Source organism: Cnephaeus nilssonii, assembly GCF_951640355.1.
Source record: "Cnephaeus nilssonii genome assembly, chromosome: 14".
In the NCBI taxonomy this organism is placed as follows: domain Eukaryota; kingdom Metazoa; phylum Chordata; class Mammalia; order Chiroptera; family Vespertilionidae; genus Cnephaeus; species Cnephaeus nilssonii.
The window spans coordinates 26,344,874-26,367,736 of NC_137085.1; the positions used below are offsets into that span (position 1 = coordinate 26,344,874).

Genomic DNA, 22,863 nt, shown 5'->3' on the forward strand with positions numbered 1-22,863 from the left:
TGGACTACAGAGCAAGGCCAGCATCTCCATGCTGCCGTGTCCAGCCTGAAGCTCTGAGGAGTCCTAGAATTCTGAATTCAGACTTGGCCTTCCACATCATTAAAGGCATATTTATTATGATGGGGAGATAGAAAAGATTTTATTGAATAGTCTGTTGGTCTGTCTATAAATACATATTTAGACATAAGTATGTGAGCCTCCACTGGTACTCTAGCCCCAGACTTTGCAAATGTCATGGGGGAGCCCTGCTTACAGTTCATGATTCCTTCCCCTTAACCTTGCTAGGTACTAGGATTCAAATCTCAGCCCTGCCACTCACTAGCTCTGTGGTACTAGGCAAGTCCACTTCCCTGAATCACTTTCCTGGCCTGTAAAATGGGGGTGATAGTAGTACCTATCATATGAGTTTTTTGTGAAAATTCAAGGAGATAATGCACAGAAAGAGCCTAGACATTTGGAGAGTCTCAGCTCTCGGCACTGTGTGCCTGATGTCCCTGCCGGTTGTAACTTGGTGTCCCCCAACCCTTTGTTTTCCAGACGCCACAGCAGTACGAGAGAGAATACAACAACAAGCGGTCAGGTGTGGGGCCCAGCAAGTTCCACGGGTATGCCTACGATGGCATCTGGGTCATCGCCAAAACACTGCAGAGGGCCATGGAGACGCTGCATGCCAGCAGCCGGCACCAGCGGATCCAGGACTTCAACTACACAGACCGCACACTGGGCAGGATCATCCTCAACGCCATGAATGAGACCAACTTCTTCGGGGTCACGGTCAGTCCTGGGCCCCGGGCTCTGCTTTCTTAGTACCCTTTGGATACATGCAAGGCCAGAAGGGCTGTGTCAGACACCCTCTGATGCTGGATCCATTCTCTCAGATTGCTGAAATAACTTCCTGGGGCTCGTAGGATTCCAGGGCTGCTGAAATGGGAGGTGCAGTGACGCTCTCTGACACGTTGGGAAAATGCTTCTCTGTAACTCATGAATTAGAAAAGCTGCACACAGGTCAGGTGGAATTCACCAAGCAGAGGGGTAGGGTGGGTAGCAAAAGCTCTAGATCCAAAGTTAGATTCAAATCTTGGACCTTCACTTTCAAGTTACTGTCTTTAAACACAGATTTTTCATTCCCAGAATGGAAATAATAACTACCCTGTTAGGTAGCTATAAAGATTAGCCATTAGAGAATAAAAACTGCTATATTTGTTGAGCAAAAACTTACTCTGAGCCTCAAGTTTTTCATCTGGGAAATGAAGATAATGCTATATGTCTTGCACAGAAGTTGGGGAAATTAGCAATGATAATAATGGCTAGTATTTCTTGAATGCTTATTATGTGCTAGATACTGTGCTAATAAGCACTTTATATAGATTAGACTCAATAATATAGGCTCGATGCTCGGCACATAGTAGGCAGAGGGGTAGGGTGGGTAGCGGAAGCATAGAGAATGCTAGCAAATGTTATTGTTAACGGTCTCATTGCATCCCTATGCCGTCATAGAAAGTAGGACTGTTATTATCCCCACTAGAGGGGAGGAACCTGGAGCTCAGAGCATTTAAGTACTAAATCTAATCAGAGGTAGAGCTGGAATTTGAACTGGGTCTAGCTCTTAATTGTTGTATTACACAACTTCTCATAATGGACCTAAGTGGTAGTTATTTCTGTCTCATCCTGATGTATTTGTTATTGACTCTACTCCCAGAAAATATGAAAAACTTTTCTAAAGAATAAGTTGAAATGGCTAAAGTGCTGTCTTGAGTTTTAAAAAGTCATTTACAGAATCAGTCTGTCTTGGGATAGTAAGAGGAGTAGATAAGATGAGTTGGTTGGTTGTTGCATTTCTTAAATGTTCGTATTCCTTTGCGCATGCACTCGGGCTTGCACTGCTGGTTTGGTGGGCCAGGCACTGAGTGCCTGTGCAGATGCTGGGGTGTAGACTGTGGTGTGGACACCAAGGTGCGTAGGATGGGCTCCTTGTCCTGGAGCCTGTAGTCCGGATGCAGGGGCCAGACCTGAACACAAATGACCAGCAGCGCTCAGCAGTGGGAGAAACTGCAAGCCCAGAAGGGTTTCTGTGATCTTTTGTGAAAAGGTCAGGGAAGGCCTTTGGGAAGAGGCAACATGTGAGCTGTGCCTTAGGCGTGCAGAGAGGGCCTGGCAGTCTGGCCAAGTGGAGCGAGATGAGCAAGAGAAGCACATGCGTGTGTGCAGGGCGTATTAGAAAGGAGGATGACAAGGCTGGGAAGGTATATTGGAGTCTATTTCTGAAGGAACAAGCTAAGGAGACTGGCCTTTCTCTTAAAGGTCAAAGATTCTCTGAGTGTACCTGGGCCAGCAGCACCAGTGTGCCCTGGGAGCTGGTTAGACATGCTAATTCTCCAGCCCCTCCCAGGCCCACTGAATCAGAATCTCTAGGGTGGGGGCCCAGTGGCTGTGGTTAACAAATCCTCTAGGTGATTCTAATGCACCCTGGAGCTTGAGAACCAGCAAAAAGGGTGTTTATAGCACAGCCTACATTCAGACTGGAAGGTTTAACAGCTTTCCTCAGAAGAGTAGTTTAAAAAAACATTATTTTTTTATTCTCAAAACCTCTTGTTATAAAATCTCACTTGGCACCTGGTATATTATACAGATGAAAGGAGCTTCTCAGTTGAACAGAGGAGGAGCCCTGCCTGTTCACCCCTCTTCCCACAGTCCCCACCTCATCCCACCCAACAGCCCAGAGACCCCCCTCCGAAAGGCTCCACAGAGCACCAAAGACCTCCCAGGGCCTTTCTCTTCTGGTACAAACCCAGAGGGAGACTTAGAGAGGAATAAGGTTCCCCCAGGGGCCCACCAGTAACAATGCACAGTGATGTCTCAAAGTATTGGTACTCTTCTTCAGGCCACCTTTTCACCCGGTGCTTCTTACTTAATAGAATGAATTCACAGTACCCCAAGTTGAAATGGCTGGATAGAGAGCTACAGAATCTAGGAAGCATTTTGCCGTCTCTCATAATCCTAGAACTCAGCATTTTTCCTGAGGTATCTTAGTTGGAGATCATTTATAACTACTTCTAAGTGCTCCCTTTCATCTAAGCCAAATAATTCATAATCCCTACTTGATGAACAATTAGATAAGACTGCCTGAATCGCCTTACATGGCTTGAAGATGAGTTTCTTTTTAATGGGAAATTCCTTGACACACATTTATGCCTGCTCCGACTTGTGACTCATAATTCAGCGAATGTCAGAACTGAAAACGGTCTTATAGATCCTCACATTCAACTGCCTCGTATTGTAGATGAGTATCTGAATACAGACAGGGAGCTTTCAAAGTCACACAGGAAGACTGATTCAGCAAAGCCAGGTAGCTCCGATTGGTCCTGTCCCCACCACACACAGCACCATCTCTTCCTCTGTGCAAGTCCCCCTTTGTTGAAAAAGAGACTGCAGTAGAGAGACAATTCTCCACTCCCCCCCCACCCTTCTCCTTTCCCCCTTTGTCACATGTTAATATGTGCTTGTCAGTGGGCTATAGACAGGTTTCATTAAAATTGTCTTCCGATCAGAGAAAAAAAGGATGTCTTCTGACAAAATAAAAAGTATCTCTGTGGTCCAAGGAGACCACAGAAGGCCAAGTTCAGTCATAAAGAAAGAAAGGAAAGGAATGGGAGGTGGAAATAAATGGAAGCATTTCCTATTTGCTGAAGGGTTTTCATTATACAGCACACACAGAATCCATTTTTCCACTCTCATGCAGACACTTTATCCTGGGTCACCCTCATTCAGCATGTTTACTATACAGAAAATCGTTTAAACACATTAATTATATCTGTGACTCAATTTCAATTGATTCAGTGTGCACACTCTTGGCTGGGAGCTGGGCCTGTGACTCCTGGTTGGCATGTTGAAGAAGAGAGTTTTGCCATGCAGCCCAGACTGGGAATCTGACTGAGCTTGGGACTCAGCTCTGTTTTATGTTCTTAAGCTCTCTTCCCAGTTACTCTTCTCAGGGGACACCCAGAAATGGGATTTTGTGTCCACACCTGCACACCTATGGCCTAGGGATCCTGCCCACCTCGGATTCCCTAAGGACACAGTTCTGATTTTCAGCCCGTTTATAACCTCTTTATGGTTTGCTTTTTAGGTCTCAAAAGCCCAGAGAATTCTGAGCATCCCCCCTCAGCAGAGTTTAGGGCAATGATTCCTAAACTTCTGTATGCATGAGACTCCCAGAAAGTTTCATTAAAAATTCAGATTTCGCAGCCCCGCCCCAGTGCTTTGCAGTAAGGCCAAGGAATTCGTATGATTAACAAGCAGCCCAGGTGATTCTCAAATAGCAACACTGAGAATTGCTTGGGGCTCCAGTGACGTATGTCTACGCGCCCATGTCCATGTGCAACGTATCTACACACACACACACACACACACACACACACACACACACACACACATTTTGACTTTAAACCTATCAGAGATGTATTTGTTCCTGCATTCATTCACTCCTTTAGTAGATCCTGCGCTGGATACTAGGAGCTGGGAGCATAGACAAGAATAATGTATGGTTTCTCCCTCAAGAGCCCCCACCTAGTGGGGGAGATAGACAAGTAGAGGAATATTTTCTGGGCGGTATCCTGTGTCTGCCCAAGTCCCTTGGAGGAAGGATCCCATTCTGCTTACAGGAATAAAGACCAGGGAGCTGTCCTCAATTTTCCTGCAGTTGAGTGGGCAAAACTACATGTGTGGGTAATTTTACAAGGTGCCCACGCTGTGGGTGCTGATCATCCTGTACCATGTGCTGGGAGCAAGGATGCAATGCCAGGCTCTCGACGCCCAGCATTCATGATGGTTTACTATGCTGTTGGAGTCCCAGCCAGATCTCCTGGGATCTGTTTTAGGGGTTTGATTAGGTTTGTCCATCCCCAGCAGTTTTGTTAATGGCTCACACCTTGGGCAATTGGAGCCTCCTAGCCTGGAGGTGCCTGGGACTGACACCCAGCCCAGCCAACAGCAGTGACTGGTTGGTGTGGTGTACACCACCAGTGCCATTCACCCTCTACAGCTCCCCATGGGGTTGCGCTGAGGCTAGGCCTCCCCTGAAACCACATCCGAGCGTGGCCTCTTCCCTTTGCTTCTCTCCCTACAGGTTTCTCCCGAGAACACATCCTTCATAAATCACTTGCACACACTTCCCTGTCCCAGACTCTGCTTATCGGACCTAATCTAAGACACCCATGTGTCTTTGTGGGCAAGTTAAGCATTTTCAAGAGGGAATTTTTACTGTAACCTAATTGTTATCTATGTATTAAGCCTAGCACCAAACCTTCCCCATTGCCTCTCCCACACCAGGTTCCAGACTCTTCTCCCTCACACTCCATTGCACTTTTCTGTCACAGCCAGCCTGTGGGAGAGCCATATTTGTCACCTCTAGTGAAGTACAGCTCTCAGATTTGCAGGGACCACAGCAGCTCATCCCTCTGGTCCCCACATACTTCACCTCGCACTTTACACCTGCCAGAAGCTCCGCAAACACTGGTAACCTTGAGTAAATTTTGTTGGATTGAATCCACACATGACTGAGAAATTCAGTCCCACTCTCCGACACAGCTGCCTTCCAGGCTTTTATAAAATAAAAAGCCTTTTCAACCCAATAAATAATCAGAACTGACAATGGAAGTATTAACAGGAATCTGTTCTTGAATCTGCTAATAATGATTCCCATAGTCTTGCTGTGATGGCTGGCGTCACAGTTTCACCCTAGTTGTGGACATCTCCTTGGTGTGAGTGTGTGTGAGAGTGTGTGTGTGAGTGTGTGTGTGTGTGTGTGTGTGAGTGTGTGTGTGTGTGTGTGTGAGTGTGTGTGTGAGTGTGTGTGTGAGTGTGTGAGTGTGTGTGAGTGTGTGTTTGAGTGTGTGTGTGTGTGTGTGTGTGTGTGTGTGTGTGTGTGTGTGTGACTGTTGGGAAGGGGATGAGGGACTGTCACTGCTTCCTTCCTGAAGCAGGAGAAAAACCTACGTTTACCCTCCTCTCCCATTAGCATCTCTCTGGGGCTCAAGTCCCAGGGCCTGAGCGGGAGGGGGAGTTGCTGATGGGCCCTCTGTGACTTGAGGCTGTCGGAAGCCTTTCCTAGAGGCAATTACTAGCAATAAACAACAACTATAATAATAATCATCCTTGATGTGTGGCTGTCCTGTGTACAGAGTACATTTATAGTCTCTCTCTCCTTTGTTCCTTGACACAATTACATTTATTAACATAATGCTAATAACAGCTACAATTAATGAGTTCCTACTGCATCCCAGGTAGCACTCTAAGCACTGTACACTGTTATTGAATATAATGCTCAAAACAGCCACCGGGTGGGGGATGTATAATTCCATGTCCCACTGAGCTGTGGCTGGTTCTCACCCATGTCACATCTCTGTCTACATTTCACCTCCGTGAGGCCCTCCCTGACACGCTGTATAAAATCACAACTCCCACTTCCTTCATTCTTCTTCACAATAGTTATCCCCATTGGATATGGTGCATATTTTCCTTATTCGTTGTCTGTCTCGTTCTCTGCTGTGTCCCTGAGACTTAGAACCAGGTGCCTGGGACAGAGTAGGTGCCTGATACGTATTTGTTTACTGGACGAATAATTTAGATAATTAATGGCCATATCATAGATTTGAAAAGAACAGACGGAGCAAAGATAAATGATTTACCCAACATCCTACAGGTAGCGAGTGACAGAACTTTTTCAAAACTGCCCAATCTGGCTGACTCAAAAGCCCATGTTCTTAACCATTTAGGTATCCATTAATTCCACCAGCATCCCCAGTACCCTCCTAATAAGCCAGATCTGGGCCAGGCAGGAGTAAGATTTAAGGTTTGCCTCCAAGGAACTCACTGTGCAAACAACCATGTGGGATGCACGGGAGAGAGAACAGGAACCACTCTCCCCATATTAGAGCAGGTGATGTTGTGGTCCCTTGTTTGCACTGGGCTATTGTGTGTCCATCTGCTCTTCCCACTGGACCATGAGCCTATGAGCCACTTGAATGGGGCCTGTTATTCTCTTTGCTCCCCTGGTGCCTTGTATAATATTGGCTCTTAGTCCACGGTATACATGTTTGTTGATTGAACAAATCAGAAATTGTAGCTCAGTGAGGCTACAAAGTAGCCATCCTAGGGTCCCAGGGTGCATTGGTGGTAAGCCTCATCCAGAACCACATCCTCGGTCTTCTGATTCTAAATGCAGGTGTCTCCAAATCTTGTGTTCTGGGCGCTGCTTGGCTGCACTCCCCCCATTTACTTAAACATGATTACAAATGACTGCAGACAAGTACAGCACAGGAAAGAAACCTACTCCTTCTGCTGTCAGATAAATTTGAAAGATCAAAATAATGTGGTTTAGTAATTTGTTTGAATTGATGCCTACCCTTCCAAAGCTTGCAAGTTTGACTTCCTCAAGTCAAGGGGAAAATAGCTGTTTCTTTATGAAAAGCAGTGTGTGGGTGTGTATCATTTTACGAGAGCTTCAACAGCAACCCTATCTGCAGACTCTGTCCGGGTCCCTGCAAGAAAGACAAAGGGAGGAGCCAGCGACATGGTGATCATAGTGACAATTACTGACATGACAATAGGAATGGCTATAGTTTTGAATGCTCACTATAGCTGGGTATTATGTTAAGCTCTTAAATATATTATCTCATGATAACCCCTGTTATGGGTTGAATAGGGTCTCCCTACAAATCCATATTTGAACTTCTAATCCAGAGTACCTCATGATGTGACCTTATTTGGAAATATGGTTGCTGCAGATGTAATTAGTTAACATGAGGTCCTGCTTCAGTAGGGTGATCCAATATAATGAGTGTCCTTATTATAAAGGAAAATTTGGAGACAGACGCACAGGGGAGAATGCCAAGTGAAGATAAAGGGAGAGATGGCGTGCTGCTTCTATCAGCCAAGGCATTCTAGTGGTTGCCAGCAAACTACCAAAAGCTGGGAGAGGGGCACAGAACTGATTCTCCCTCACAACCCTCAGAAGGAATCAGCCCTGCTGACACCTTGATCTTGGACTTGGAAAGCAATTTTGAAGAGCGCCATAGTATATCCCATGCATTTCTGTTTGCATGAGGCCAGAATATGCCCTCAGTGTGTGTCAAGGTGTGTTAGTCTGTGAGCTTGCTAAGCAGGAGGGAAGTCTTCTTCGATCAGAGGAGGACAGCTGACATAAATTTCAGCAGACAAGACATACAGCTTTGAACACTGATGGATGCCAGTTCTGCCTGTGTGTGCTCATGCAGAGGTTACACACACATGCTCAGATGTGACCCTCTGTGCCTGCCTGACTCACAGCCAGCCCTGGGGGAGGTGGGGGAGCAAGTGGTGGTGAAGGAAGCTGGAGAGATCCATTTTCTCATAGAATTGCAAACCATCCTTGCTTTCTTATTTTTCAGTGGAATTCTAGCATCCTAAAATTCTTGCTTAAACCAGCAGTGGGCAAAGCAGAGACCTGGAGCCTGGCCCGGGCATTTTAAATTTGGGGGTTGGGGGTAAGGTAGAGAAAAGACTGGAAGGGGTGCCCCCCTTTGTCATAAAAAGATGCAATAGTGTGAAGTGCTTAGGGGCACAGACTCTAGAGGCATACTTTCTAGGTTCATATCTTGGCTCTTACTAGTCAGGTAAACTTGAGCAAGAACTTAATCTTTCTGCATCTCAGTTTTCTCATCTGTAAAATGGGGACAATGTCTTAAATAGGGCTCCTTGTAAACAGACTTGGAGACAGAGTGTTGTGTGTGGAAGGTTTGTGGGAAAATGAGCTCAAGAAATACAATGTAAGGAAGTGTGAGGGTGGTCAGATTGGATAGAGCAAGAAGCTGATCTGAAATGTGGTTGCAACTGAGGTTACGCTGATCCGAGGGGAACTCTGGCGCCAGGATGGACTGCACAGTTGTCCAGATTGAGGCACAGGGCCTGGGCCTTTGTATCTTCTCATCAGCCAGTAACATGCCGTGGCTGGGCCCTGGGAGGGGTGTATTCTTGGGTGAGGCTGTTCTCCATGGTGTAATTCCCAGTAAGGGACCCTGCTGGGATCTTCAGTAGCCAATATTCCCAGGACCTGGAGGACGGTGCTTCTGCCATAAAGAGGGAACCAGCAGGGCCCCCCAATATCTCCTATGGATAACAAAAAAGTCCTATCTTAAAGGGTTATGATGATTGAAGACATTTGTTAGAGGTTTGTAGAGTGTCTGGGACATGGTAAGTGCTAAATTACTATGAGGATGATGCGGAGGGATGGTGTATTTGGATACCAGCTACACACAGTCCTCTCAGATCCTCAAACACCAGTAATTCATTTTCCAGGTAACACTGGGGTAGGTAGGTCTCCAGGTCACTGCTTCAGTTGTCATTCTTACAGCTCTTGAGTCTTTGTTAATTCACACCCTCACATTCATAAGCACACAAGCAAACATTCACATGTACTCACAGATATATACTGCGCACCCCTAAAATGTGATCGATGGATATTCATGTTCATCATGTAGAGGGCTATTTATCAGTCTCTTACACTGCTATTCAGATTTGTTTTTCAAAAGAGATTTTAGATGTAAGTCCAGTGTCATTGTCCCTCATTTAACATGTACATTAATGTTAAAATTACATTTAACGTTAATTATTGTTTTTCAAATTTGCTCCTTGGAAGATTTTGTTAAACCATCTTATTTAAAAATTAGCAAGCAAGTTTCTGCAGTAACAGATGAAGTAAAGCCTTAGTGGGGGAGCCTGACCCACGTCCTCAGGTCAGGCTCGAGGACAGTGGAGGTGGTGGCAGGTCTCCTGACAAGTCTCAGAGGCCGGAGAGGGGACAATCTTAGCTGGTATTCAGACCTACACTCTTTTTTTTATTGTTGAAAGTACTACAGATGTCTCCCATTTTCCCTACCTTTTCCCCCCTCCACCCACCTCAGGCCTTCACCACACTATTGTCTGTGTCCATGGGCTATGCATATATGCATACAAGTACTTTGGTTAATCTCTTTCAGTCCCCTTCCCATCATCCTCCCCTCTGAGATCTGTCAGTCTGTTCCATATTTCCATGCCTCTGGACCTATTTTGTCCATCAGTTTATTTTGTTCATAAGATTCCACATATAAGTGAGTGAGATTGTGTGATATTTGTCTTTCTCTGACTGGCTTATTTTGCTTAGCATAATCTCCAGCAGACCTACACTTCTTATTTTAATAATTGTGTTTTTGTCCTTGTTTGTTTGTTTTTATATATTTTTTATTGATTTCAGAGACAGGAAGGTAGAGGGAGAGCATGATAGGAACATCAATGATGAGAAAGAATCATTGATTGGCTGCCTACTGGGAATTGAGCCCATACCCGGGCATGTGCCCTGACCAGGAATCTAACCGTCACCTTCTGATTCATAGGTCGATGCTCAACCACTGAGCCACACCTGCCAGGCTAATTATGTTCTATTTTAATGTATACTACAAAAATATGACTAGCATTTAAGGTAGCGAGGTAAGGGTTCTTTTTCAGGTTTTTTTTTAAAGAGGCAGATATTTAGTAAAGCAAAGTACAGATGGTCCGTGGATGCTGCAAAAATCGTGAAGGTGGTACATGTGTGATGGAGGTTTTGGAAACGGTGACCTTACTGCTTTGTCTTTACTTTATCTTGAAAGGCACTATGGTTGTTCTCTAAAACAGCTAAGAAATGAATCATAAAAGAGTGGGAAGAGAGAGAGAGAGAAGGAGAGGGAGAGAGAGAAAGAGAGAGAGAGAGAGAGAGAGAGAGAGAGAGAGAGAGAGATATCAACCAACAGCAGAATATTGGTTTTCTTGGCCAGCTTATATAGTTACCAAAGCAACAAACAGTACTATACTTATACACATGAGTTTTTTTGTGGTAAGGTTAATAGCTTTTTTATTGAATGCCCTTTCAGCACATTCATATGTTTTTAGTAATAAAATATGGCGTTAGGCCAAGGGGTTCGTGTCCATCAAACAGACAAGAGCTGAGCTACTTTGGGTGAAGCTGCCTGTGGTGACCATAGAAACATGGGCCTTAAATCCAAGCAACACTACGTGAAAATCCTTGCATTAGTTCCTCTTGTGCGACCATTTGATTCTCAAGGAATTGGCTAGTTTTATAAGGGAGACTTCTGCTGCCTGCTTCTTGAGAGTGGAGCCTGCAGTTCACTTCTCTGTTTTCAGTTGCTAGCTCATGGTCCATCTGTATTTGAATTTCAACTGATGGTAAATAAACAAATATATCAGAGAGATATTCATGATCCCCACAGTTTCCAACCTTTCAGCATCTCATGTAGGACATATACAGGAAAGACTGTTTAGCTTGTTGGATGGATAAGAGGATGGATGGAAGAGTGGAGGGTGAGTAGATAGTTGGATGGCTGCATGGATGGAGGGATAAATGGTAAGTGAATGGATATGGATGAATAGATGATGGGGGTAGAGGTAGATAGATGGATGAATGGGTGAATATGTGGGTGGATGAATATATAGCTGTGTGGGTAGGTGGGTAGACGGATGGATTGGTAGATGGGTAAATGGTAGGTCAGTTGATGGGCAGCTGGGTAAATACACAAAGATGAATTAGTAGATAACTTGGTGGGTAGACAGTTGGCTGAGAAGGAGTGAGTGAGTGAACTGCAGGTCTATAAGAGGTCATTGTAATTTATATGTATATGCTTTATTCTAATCAAAGCACATTTTCTTCAGGAGGATCATCAGAGGTGATAGTCTTGATGTCGTGACCCCTTTTCCATACAAGTCCTGATCTCTAGGAAGTGTTGGCCACGTTTTCTGATGTGAGGCCCCATCTTGTCATAACGCGTGGAAACACGTTTCATCGCGTGCATTTATTCTTCACTCACACTTCACCCTTTCAGGGATTCAGCCTCATTAAAATCTGTCCTCTACCCAGTTACTCTTTAAGGAAGTTTCTCATTAGGGCATTTTTGCTATGAATCGTGTCACACCAACCCATGTGAGTGCCAGCCTGAATGCTAAAGACTGTTATTAGCAGATTTCGCCTGGAGATGTTTCAGAGTTGTCAGTTCTGATGTTCATAGGATTATATTTTCAAACATTATCAAACATCCTCTATGACAGACTTGATTACTGTGATAAACTAGTTTTCTTCCTTTGAGAGATGTTCCAATTGCAAAAAAATGATTCTGAAATCATTTGAGAAAAATTCTGGACAAAACTGAAGTGGCACTTTGATTTTGGGTGGCTTGCTTAGCTTGCTGGGAGAGAGGCAGCTCAGTGTGGCAGAAAGGGCACTGGACATGGAGTCCACAGACCTAGGTTTGCATGCTGTCCCCTACATCTGAGCAGTGGTGACCTCAGAGAAGTCTCTAATCTTTGCATTCTCTTCTGGAGACCAATGACCAAAGGCCTCCTGCTGGGTTGCTCTGGAAATGAAATAAGGAAGGTGCGGTACAAACTATAATGTACTGTGTGTGATTGAGGGATCCCTGGTGGGGGAAAAAAAACTGTACCTTATATATATCATGTTTTTGTGAGGCAGTTTGGCTTAAACAACAGAAGAAATCAGGTATGCAGTGAAAAAATTAACTATATGTCCAAGACCCAATCAAATATCCTTTCTAGACCATGGAATTTTATCAATGATGAGACCACAGCATAAAAACATGGCACAACTGAGAGAAGTAGTTGTTTCTCTTTGCTCATTCATTTCTTCTACTTATATGTGTACCACCTGCAGTATGAGAGGCATGGAGAGGGGGATGCTATGGACATAGCATTGAGAAAGGCAACTGTAGTCCTTGTACCCAGGAGGAAACAGACAGTAAACAGATAATCACCTGAATAACTATTTATATATTAATTGTGAAAAGTGCTCTGAAATAAAGTTACAGGTTGTGTTGAGGACATATAGTATGGAGGCCTGACCTAGGCTGGGGATCAGAAAAGACTTCCCTGAAGAGGTTGAGATCCAAGAATGAATAGGAGCTAATAGGCAGAACGGTAGAGGGGCATGCCTGGGAAAGGGAGGAGCAAATGCAAAGGTCCTGGGCTGAGAGGAAGTGTGGCACCTTTGAGAAGGCAAAATAAAGCCAGTGTGGCTGGAACTGAGACAATGGATGGGATGAGCCTGGGGAGAGGGGTGAGGGGTCGGTGGAGGCCAGATCATGTCATACCTGTTATTCTAAAACCAGTGGGATCCCATGGAAAGATGCCTAGTAGGGGAGCAGACTGCTGTTTTTAGGCATATTTCCCTAGTTGCAATGGAAGAGAACAGATGAGAAGGAAACAAGAGAAGCAGCAGGGATGCTGGTACCAACCAGGGCAGTAAGTGTGCAGAGAGAGAAACAGGTGGATTCAAGGCACATTGCAGGAGAAAAATCATAAGGCCTGGGGTTTTTTTTTACCAGTTATGATAGAAAAGGGGGTGATCAAGGGTATACTTCTAATGCAATTACTTCCCATTTTGAACTGAATGTTTCTCAAGTTATATACACTGTGACTATTGCTACAGTAAATTAAACAAATTAATCTATAGACTTCATAGTGTCCTGTAGAGTTTAACATCTGGATATCTGACAATTTGCATGGTGGCCCAGGGAGAACTGGATGATACAGTCAACCTTCTTAATCCACAGAAAAATACTCCATGTGTGCAGAGACAAAGATTAGGCCAGAAAGATGTTTGCCAAATGCTCAATAAAAACAGGGAATAAGCATGTGCAGGACAAATCTGATTTGAGCCTTTAGGCATTCACAGGTGTGGGGAGGCGACGTGACATGTGGCCAGACCCTCTTCAGCCTGTCTACAAATGAAGTTACAACATTAAGGAAACCTCCTGGTGTGTTACCCCATAGGAGGAGTATTACATCCCATCCCCTTGGACCTAAAAAGCCTGTACTTCTAGGAAGTTTTCTTCAGGAAATAATTGCAATATGGTCAAAAACATGGCCAATTAAGGAGTTCATGGCAACATGGTCTGTCTTGGTGGGGCGGAGGAAAAACTGGGACTAACCTAAATGTCCAAAGCCTGGTCTTAGCTAAATAAATGTTGATGCACCTATACAGAGAAATTGTTGGCAACCATTAAAAAATGTTGTTATAGAATAATATCTAATGGCATAGAAGATTGTTTATAATACATCGTTTAGTGTTAAAAGGGTAGTTACAGAGACTTGTATGGTAAATTTTCACTTTTGATTAAAATGTAAAACTTCGTAGACTAGAAGAATGCACTCCAACATGTTAAGTGCTTGTCTCTGGACAGAATCCTTTCTCTTTGCTTATTTCTTCTTTCTAAATGTTCTATGGTGAATATATGTTACTTTAGGTCTCAATTTCAAAACAAAACAGGAAGACTTGAAAATTATTAACTTTAAAAGACCTAGATTTTAGTCCAGTCTTGGTGCTTACTAGCCAAGATACTTTAGCAGCTAATCCTTCGGCCTTAGTTTTCCCATCTGTACAATAGGATATAGTAATACTTGCTTCATAGGGTTATCATGAGGATTAACTGACCCATCCCTGTATGACACAGTTCCTGGCACATGTGGGCTCTCAGTCAATATTAACACTCCTCCCCCTTCTGTCACATTCTTAGATGGACCCTGATCCTCATTTAGAAGTGAATGGGCAGGGAAGGGAGAAAGTTGAAGTAGATGCCAGAGAGGCCCTGAGTGTTTCCTGGCCACATTGGGCCTCAGTTTCCAGTCTTCTTTCTTCTCAATGCCAAAGCTCTACTGATTGAATTGCCACCGGTTGGAGTCCAGTTAACTGAGGGCATATTATGTAATTTAATCTTGAATATGTAGAAAAAATACGTAGGATGATAATGTTGCCTAATATAGGATATAGGCCTGCTTGAAAAACTCTTGAGGTTTGAGGCCTCAAGGTGCATATAATTAACTACTGTTGTGATTGGTCAGCTGTAGACTGTGACTCTAGTAGACTCTTAGTGTAAATGTATGAAGCACGCAGGAATTGTGTGTGTGTGTGTACACCTACATACAAACGCACAGTATGTAATAAATCAGTGACCTAGATTCTCTCTCAAGCACACGGGATCTTTAGTAAGCCATATGTGGAGATAGTTAATCCCCATAACCACTGTCAATGCCCTTTCAGTGGGTTGGCAGGGCCCCTGCAGTGCATGAGGGCTCTGCAATGATTTGGGCAGTATACCAAAAAAACTCGCTGTTCATCCTCAAATCTAGTAATTCTAAGAGCTATCTAATGAAGAGTTGCCTCAGTAATCCATGTTTAATGACCTTAGCCACTGGAAAGCTATCTTGGGAATTAACAGTGTCCTGAGGTTCTAAACTCCAGTGTAAGGGAAACGTGTCCTATTTCCCTCACACACACCCTCCCCACTACAATGGGGTTTGGAGCAGATGTTCAGCTCGGTGTCTTCTCCTTGGGCTCATGCTTCCCATACCAACTTTTATGAATAATAGTAACCATAACAGGCAGTGATTTATCATACGTCTCCCCGGTGGACCTCAGTGGACCTCAGCTGGCTGAGCTTTGTGCCTCAGTTCATCCATAGGATCCAGATCATGTTGCCTGGAAATGTCATCTGCGAAGTCATTTTGGTCAGAGAAGCGACTCTCAGATGTCTGAGGCCTCTTGTAACTCTGAAGTAGTGAAAGAGAAAAGGTTTCCAAGATGGGAACCAACACTGACAAAGTCCCTGGAGTCCTGAATTTCCTGGGAGTAAGCCCTGCCTGTGAAGGAGATGTGATTATACCAGTTTATAGAGGAAGAAACCAGTGCTCAAAAAGCTGAGTAACCAGCCCAAGTTCACAAGGTAGGACGTGTGAACTGTGCCCAGGTTCACAAGGTGGGCCATGAAGGGTCCAGGTTTGAGACCAGATGTCAGCCACCTCTAATGCCTATGGTGTGTTTTTTATACTTCTGCCCATAACCCCACCTCCCTCCATGGAATCCTTTGGAACTAAGTTTACTCTGTCACACTAACCATTGCTTTATATGGGTGTCATCTTGACTTCTGCCCCCAGCGTGCCAAGTCCTGCTGACTCTGTGAAATCCCAAATGCTGCCTCTCTTCTCTCTGCTCTCTGCTGCTCATTTACCCTGGCTCTCACTTTTACAGTTGCCAGATTATTCTCCCTAAATGCTCTCTGGCCATGTTATTCCTTATTCAAAACCTTCCGTGGCTCACCAATGACCTAGGATAATCCTAGCATTGTAGGAGCTCCATCTCCAGGCTATAATCTGTGTGTCCAGCTATTTCTGCTCATGCTGCTCTTCACATAGAAGGGACACAAGCTACTCTCCCACACATGCATCATTTCAAACCTTCATATGATCTTTCCTGTTATATTTTCTATCATTTATTCATTCGGTGAATAATTTTTGAGAACTTACTATGGGCTAACTACTGTATTGGGAGCAAGGGATGCAGCAATGAGAAGTTCCTTTCTGCAGAGAATTTACTATCTAGTCCAGCCTGAGGGCTGCATAAGGCTCGAGAAATCATTTCATCCGGCCCTGCCACAGCATTCAGAGTTAGTGAATTAAATGTTTGACCAAATGTTTAAGTTGATAATCTTGTATGACCTGTGAATGATGTTATAAATATCCAAATAGCCCTTGGCAGGAAAAATGGTTCCACACCCCTGATCTAGTGCAAGGGGGCAAACAGTCAAAAATTGACATATTAAATGGGTAAATTATTAAGTATGTTAGGAGGCAATGGTTGCTACTCAAAAGGTGGGGAAGGGAGTGTGAGAAAGGGAAGGAGGATTGGAAATGCCACCAATGGAGGAGGAACGGTGGGAAGTTTTAAACAGGATGGCCAAGGGAGGCCTCACTGGGAAGGTAGTGTTTAAGAAAGTCTTGAAGGAGCTGAGAGAGTGAACCATGCGATGACCAAGAAAGAGTGGTCCAGGCAGATGGGCAGCTGTGCAAAAGCTTAGTGTCAGTGTCTGGAGCACTTGGGATCGGAGGAGCTCTGGCCAAGATAGAGGAGTAACAGGGATTGGACTTACCCTCCTGCCTTAAACAACTAAAAAAAACAGTCGAATTATGTGAAACAACAGTTTTTCTGAGACAGCAGAGGAACATGACCCCTGAGAGAAGGCACACAAAGGACATGAGCCTAATGATTGCCCAGCACAGGAAGGAGGTGGGGAGACCAAACAGGGCCCAGCAAACTTGCCAAAATTGAGGAGAAAGAGTCAAGAATTTGGATTTAGAGAGACCAGGAGGCCAGAATTTGCAGGCAGCGTGGCAGACAGGAGAGAGATGCATAGAGAGGGGAGAGCAGTGGAGAGTTGCAAAGGGGTCCCTGCAAGTCTCAATTACACCTGCTGTGTCATGAGGGAACCACCTGAGACCACAGAGAGAACCAGCAGAAAGGAACAGCCAGAAGGATCCCAAGAGCAGGGCCGGGAATCATTTCTGTTCCCACCAGCCAGGGTGGGAAATGTTTGTAAGACACGGGGAAAGGATAGTTAGTGTCCTGTGGTGGGGTTAAAATTAACCCTATACTAAAAGTAGCTCTGGTCCCACCAAACAGAGTTTAAAAGCAAGCCTCAGACGTATTCCAAGTAGCTTAAGAATATTTAAAGGACTGCTTTTAAAAAATTGAGTATCCAATGATAGGTCCGACATCTAATAAAAAATTAACAAGAACCAAAGAAGCTGGAATGTGAGGGAACAGCATGGAGGCCAGCATGGCCGGAACAGTATCGTGAGGGGGAAGAGAAGTTAGAGAAACCGCTAGGGAAGTCAGGGGCCAGGTTGCATCAATCGTAGTAAGCCACGGAAAGGACTTTGGCCAAGTCAGGAGCCAGGAGAAGATGTCTTCCTTCTTGCCGCCCCTGCCAGATTGAAAGTGTCCCTGCTTTGTTCCAAACTCCCTGGGAACCACCACGTGAGCGGCCTGTCCTTGTTAGGCTATGTACATCTGCCACTAAAGGGCCTCACACGGCCCCTCGAGGTGTGTCAGTTCAATGGGGAAGCAGGAAAAAGAGGAAAGTACAAAAGAAAAGGAAGTTCTGAAAGGAGGACCTTTCCCATTTGGGACAAGGAAGGATGTGAGGACCTGCTTCAGTCCTGCCTTCCAGCCACAGGCCCATTGCCTGTAAGATGAGGATTTGTAAAATCTTCCTCACCACCATGACTTGCTTGCTTTGTTTGATCAAAATTAGTAATTGAGTGCCACCTATTTCTAAAGAGAGTTTGAAGTAACTTTAAATAACAGGCATATATACATCAAGGCCACCGAAATAGAAATCAGAAATCTAATCTCCCACTCTAATGAAGCTCCGAGGACACTATTTCCTCCTTTGTTCCTTTGCTCTGAGGTATGTAACAGCTCCTGCCACCTCTAGTCGGTGGGCACATCATCTTCCCTTATTTGCTCTCTTATTTTGAGGGCACTTAGTAAGTAGTTCATAAGGATGTCTCTCCTTTGGAATCATCCAGGGTGAATTCTGTTTCCTCCTGTGACCCAGTATTCATTTTTCATTACTTCATAACAAATTATCCCAAAGTGTAGTAGCTTAAAGCGATAGAAAACTTTTATTATATCTCACATATTTCCTGTGGGTCAGGAATTCAGGAGTGACTTAGCTGGAAGGTTCTGGCTTGAGGGTCTCTCATATATAGGCAGGCAAGATGTCAGTGGGACTGCGGTCTCCTGAAGCTTACTGGGGCCAAAGATTTGCTTCCAAGATGGCTCACCCATGTGGCTGGCAAGTCAGGGCTGGCTACTGGCAGAAGCACTCGGTTCCTCCCCACATGGACCTCTCCATAGGACTGCTTAGCTGTCGTGAGATGGTGATCCACCAGCATGAGTGATCCAACGGAAGCCAGGCTGCAGCTACAGTGTCTCTGTGTGATCTGGTCTTAGAAACCTCACTCTGCCACTTCCGTAACATCCCACTGTTTACAAGCCAGCCCTATTCAGCATGGGAGAGGACTGTCCAAGGGTGTGGTTACCAGGAGGTGAGAATCACTGGGGCCATCTCAGAGCGTAGTTGTCACAGACCCTGACTGACATAATCTCTAAATTAAAATCAGGATACTCATTTTATTATCCACAGGGGGATCAGTTGCGAGCAAGAAAAATAAGTGTTCACTGTAAAGTAGACAGTTATAAACAAGGTGCAAATGCTATAAATATAAGGAATTATGACTCTTGAATTCACCATCAGGACCCATACTTGAGCAGGGGTTTTAGGAGAGCCACTGTGGGTGGGAGTGATAGGCTAGGAGAATCGAGACCCCATCTTACCCAAAGGGGTCCCAAGATCTATTTCACTAGCTTCAGCTAGCCCCACTCCAGCCCTGAAAACAGTGTAAGACACCCACTGTGTTTGCATCCCTGGCATTTCACAGCCTTCACTCTGACCCTCAGCAGCCTGAGACATCCAGTCAGGCTATCAACACAACAGCCTTTCTCTCCCTTTCTGTTTTCTCCTCTGCTAACTCCTATCTCTTTCCTTCCCAAGAGAATTAATGGAAGGTTTTTTATTTGATGGAAGATTTTTAGGTTTAGCCCAAATGAATAGTCCCCAACCGCCTGTAAGCCATCTGGGTTTCTAGTGGGGGAGCGGAGCCAAAAGGGAGAATGGGTTTTCAATCAGCCGTGCCAGGGACACCTGCCTGCCTGCTCAGCCCGCTGTTTCTAAGGTGGGAGATGAGAGTGGTGACTCATCGGGGCTCAGAGCTGAGGGTCATTAGGGCTGGGAGGAGCCTGGGAGAGTGTGACATCAGTAGTCCTTGCCCTTGCCCTGCTACATACATATGCAGTCATGTGTGCAGATGCAAACTCACACACAATCCCCATTTTACAGATTAAGAAACCAAGACACAGTCAAGATTTGGAGAGCCTCCTGCCCAATCCCAGCATCTGTGTGTAACCTTTCGTCAGCCATTGGGAGCTTGGGAAGTTTGTCAGGAAGCTCTGTTTCTCAGGTCCTCAGTTCTAAGATGCCCACACATTCCCAGGCCCTCGTACTCTCATGGTCCTGCTTCTGCTGAAGTCATTCAGGATTTGGACCATCCCATGATCCCTTGTTTTCCTCAGCTCTAGGCCACATTGATTATGACCAAGAAGCCCTTCCCTATTATGAGGACTTGTGAGGGGTTCCAGTGAAGATTTGGGGGACAGGTGGAGGGAAATCTGTACCAGAGAATGTCATTTGAATAACTTCAAGTTGGACATTACTTACTCCAGATCAAGTTCATCCTCTGCCATCCCAACATCCATTTTTTCTTTTTTTCACCCCACCATCTTTTAGGGGCCAGTTTTGTGGTCTCCCCACTTGTCCTTCTGTACAGGAGAAAAAAACTGCCTTTCATTTTCTCCCCTGACTGCCCTTGCTCCTGCCTGCTGAGGTGTATATTGAGGATCTTACCTTCTATCCAGGAGACTAGTCAAGGTTCCTTCCTGTGCAAGATTATTCTGAGCCTGGCTTTCAGATAGTATAAACTTTATCTCGTGACACACTAGGGGAGACTGCAACCAAAGAGCTAGGGGATCCCAGTCTAGAACCCACAGGTCCACCTCCCAATACAGTATCCTTTCCAAATCACCTGTCTATGAGTCCCCAAGTCCTGCAATTTTCCCTTTAATATTTTTTCTGCTCTCTGCCTTTCTCTCTTTCTGCCTGGCCACTCTTCAGCTGAGCCCCCTGGCCTCACACCTGGACCACTGATTGCTGTACCAGCTGTCTCTTTTGAGCCCTGCCCCCGCCAACCCCCCGGGTCAATCTGCAGCCCCACCCCCAGCTTAAAGTGAAGATTCCAACAGATTGCAAATTACATGTCTCAGACTTTCAGCTGGACTGGTCAGCAATTTGGTTTTCCTGGTGGAGACTAATCTATTTAACAAAAATAGAACATACAGTAAAGCAAAATTAAATATTTCTAATCATGGGGATGCTTGCATCTGCAAAAGGCCAGAAAAGAAGGGATGTTGGAGGTGGGGGCAAAAAGCCTGGAGGGGCCCTCATGATGAATGGCTTTAGAGCTACAAGGCTCCTTTAGCTCAGCCACCCACTCAGGAACCTGGGCAAAGACCACACTCACTGGCCCAGCCAGCTCCCCTCTGCTGACTGTGCAGGTGAGGAATGGCACCACCATCCATCCATCTGCCAAAACCGAAAAGCCATTCTCTGCTTTTCCACCTTCCTCAGCCTTCACATTTGGGCCATCTCTAAGCCCTGTCGATTTCACCCCCTTCCCATCTTTTGAATCATGGATTCTTCTCCATCATGTCACCTTCAACTCTCCCTTGCATTCCACAGCAGCTTATAGCTGGCTTCCTTGCCTCCAGCTTGTCCTTGTGCCTGTCCATTTTCCATGTACCAGCCAAAGTAACGTTTTTTAGCTTTATTGAGGTATACAAACAGAAATTGAATGTATTTAAGGTATACAATTAATGATTTTATATATGCATACATTGTAAAATGATCACCACAATTAAGCTAATTAACATAGCCATTACCTCACAGAGTTACCATTTTCTTTCTTTCCTTTTTTTTCTCTTCTTTTTTAGGTAAGTACACTTAACATCTATCTTCTTAGCAAATTTTAGGTATACATTATAGTATTGTTAACAGTAGTCACCATGATGTACATTATATCCCCAGAATTTACTCATCCTGCATAACTGGAAGTTTATACCCTTTGACCAGCCTCTCCCCATTTCACATTCCATTGGCTGTAACTGTCACATGGCCATACCTAACTATAAGGGAGGCTGGAAAATGCAGTCTAACCATGCGCCCAGAAGGAGAAGAAAATGGATTTGGTGAACTACTAGCCAGTATCTGACACAATCAGATCACCACTTTTTCCAGTCTTTTATAATTCTTACTAGAGGCTCAGTGCATGAATTCATGCACAGATGGGGTTCCTAGGCCTGGCCCATGATCAGAGCCGATCGGGGCTGGGCCAATCGGGGCCTGCCAGTCGGGAGGAGAAATAGTGGGAGGGACCATGGGAGGTTGGGGAGAGGGACTGCGGGAGGTTGGCTGGCCACAGGAGGTTGGCTGTGGGAGCATTCTGACCACCAGGGGGCAGCTCCTATGTTGAATGCCTGCCCCCTGCTGGTCAGTGCTTGTCATAGCGACTGGTCGAGCAGTCATTCCAGTCATTCCGGTTGTTTGGTCATATCGGTCACTTAGGCTTTTATATATATAGATAATATAATGTTCAAGTCTGTGTAATTTAGATCAAGTCACCCTTATTTAAAACCTTTCAGTGGCCCATGCCCCTTGCATTCAAAATTAATCCTAGCACCCTTGATACAGCCCCTTAGGCTCTGCATGATCTTGTATCTGCCCACCTTGCTAATCACATTTCCTGCTCATTTCCGCCCCAATTAACCACTTTCAGCTCCCCAGACATTGTCTCAGCTCCTCTGGTTTCCCAATTTCTTTCCTGCCTCAGGACCTTTATATTTGCAATTCCCTCTTCCTAAGATGCTCTCCCTATCACTCTTAGCTGATCCTTCAGGTCTCAGCGCAAATGCTACCTCCCCAGAAAAGCCCTCCTTGACATCCCCCAGTCTAAATTGGGGTCTTGTTGTAGTTCTTTCTTATCACCCTTTTTTTCCTTTATAACACTTATTATAGTTTGTAATTGTATATCTATTGGTGTATTTGTTATTTAATGTCTATATTGCCCATCAGATTGAAAGCTCCATGCAATCTAGAAACATATAGATTTTGCCCACTCTTTATCTCGTGCCTATCTGACATGCCCAGCACATGTTAGATGCTCAATAGTGCTGATTATGCATGTGTATATCACAGTTTACTTCACTATTGCCCTATTTCTTGGACATTTCCTTCATTTCTGATATTTTGCTATTCTAAACAAGCCTAACTCTTGTAT

General features: G+C 44.8%; 1 protein-coding gene across 1 annotated transcript in view; it reads left to right on the forward strand.

Moving 5' to 3' along the window:
* Positions 1 to 22,863, forward strand: part of GABBR2 (gamma-aminobutyric acid type B receptor subunit 2) — a 315,641-nt gene that overhangs the window by 189,798 nt on the left and 102,980 nt on the right. The window contains exon 7 of the mRNA XM_079789934.1: positions 538 to 774. Within this exon, the coding sequence (XP_079646060.1) occupies positions 538 to 774 (237 nt within the window). The remainder of the gene's footprint in view (positions 1 to 537; positions 775 to 22,863) is intronic.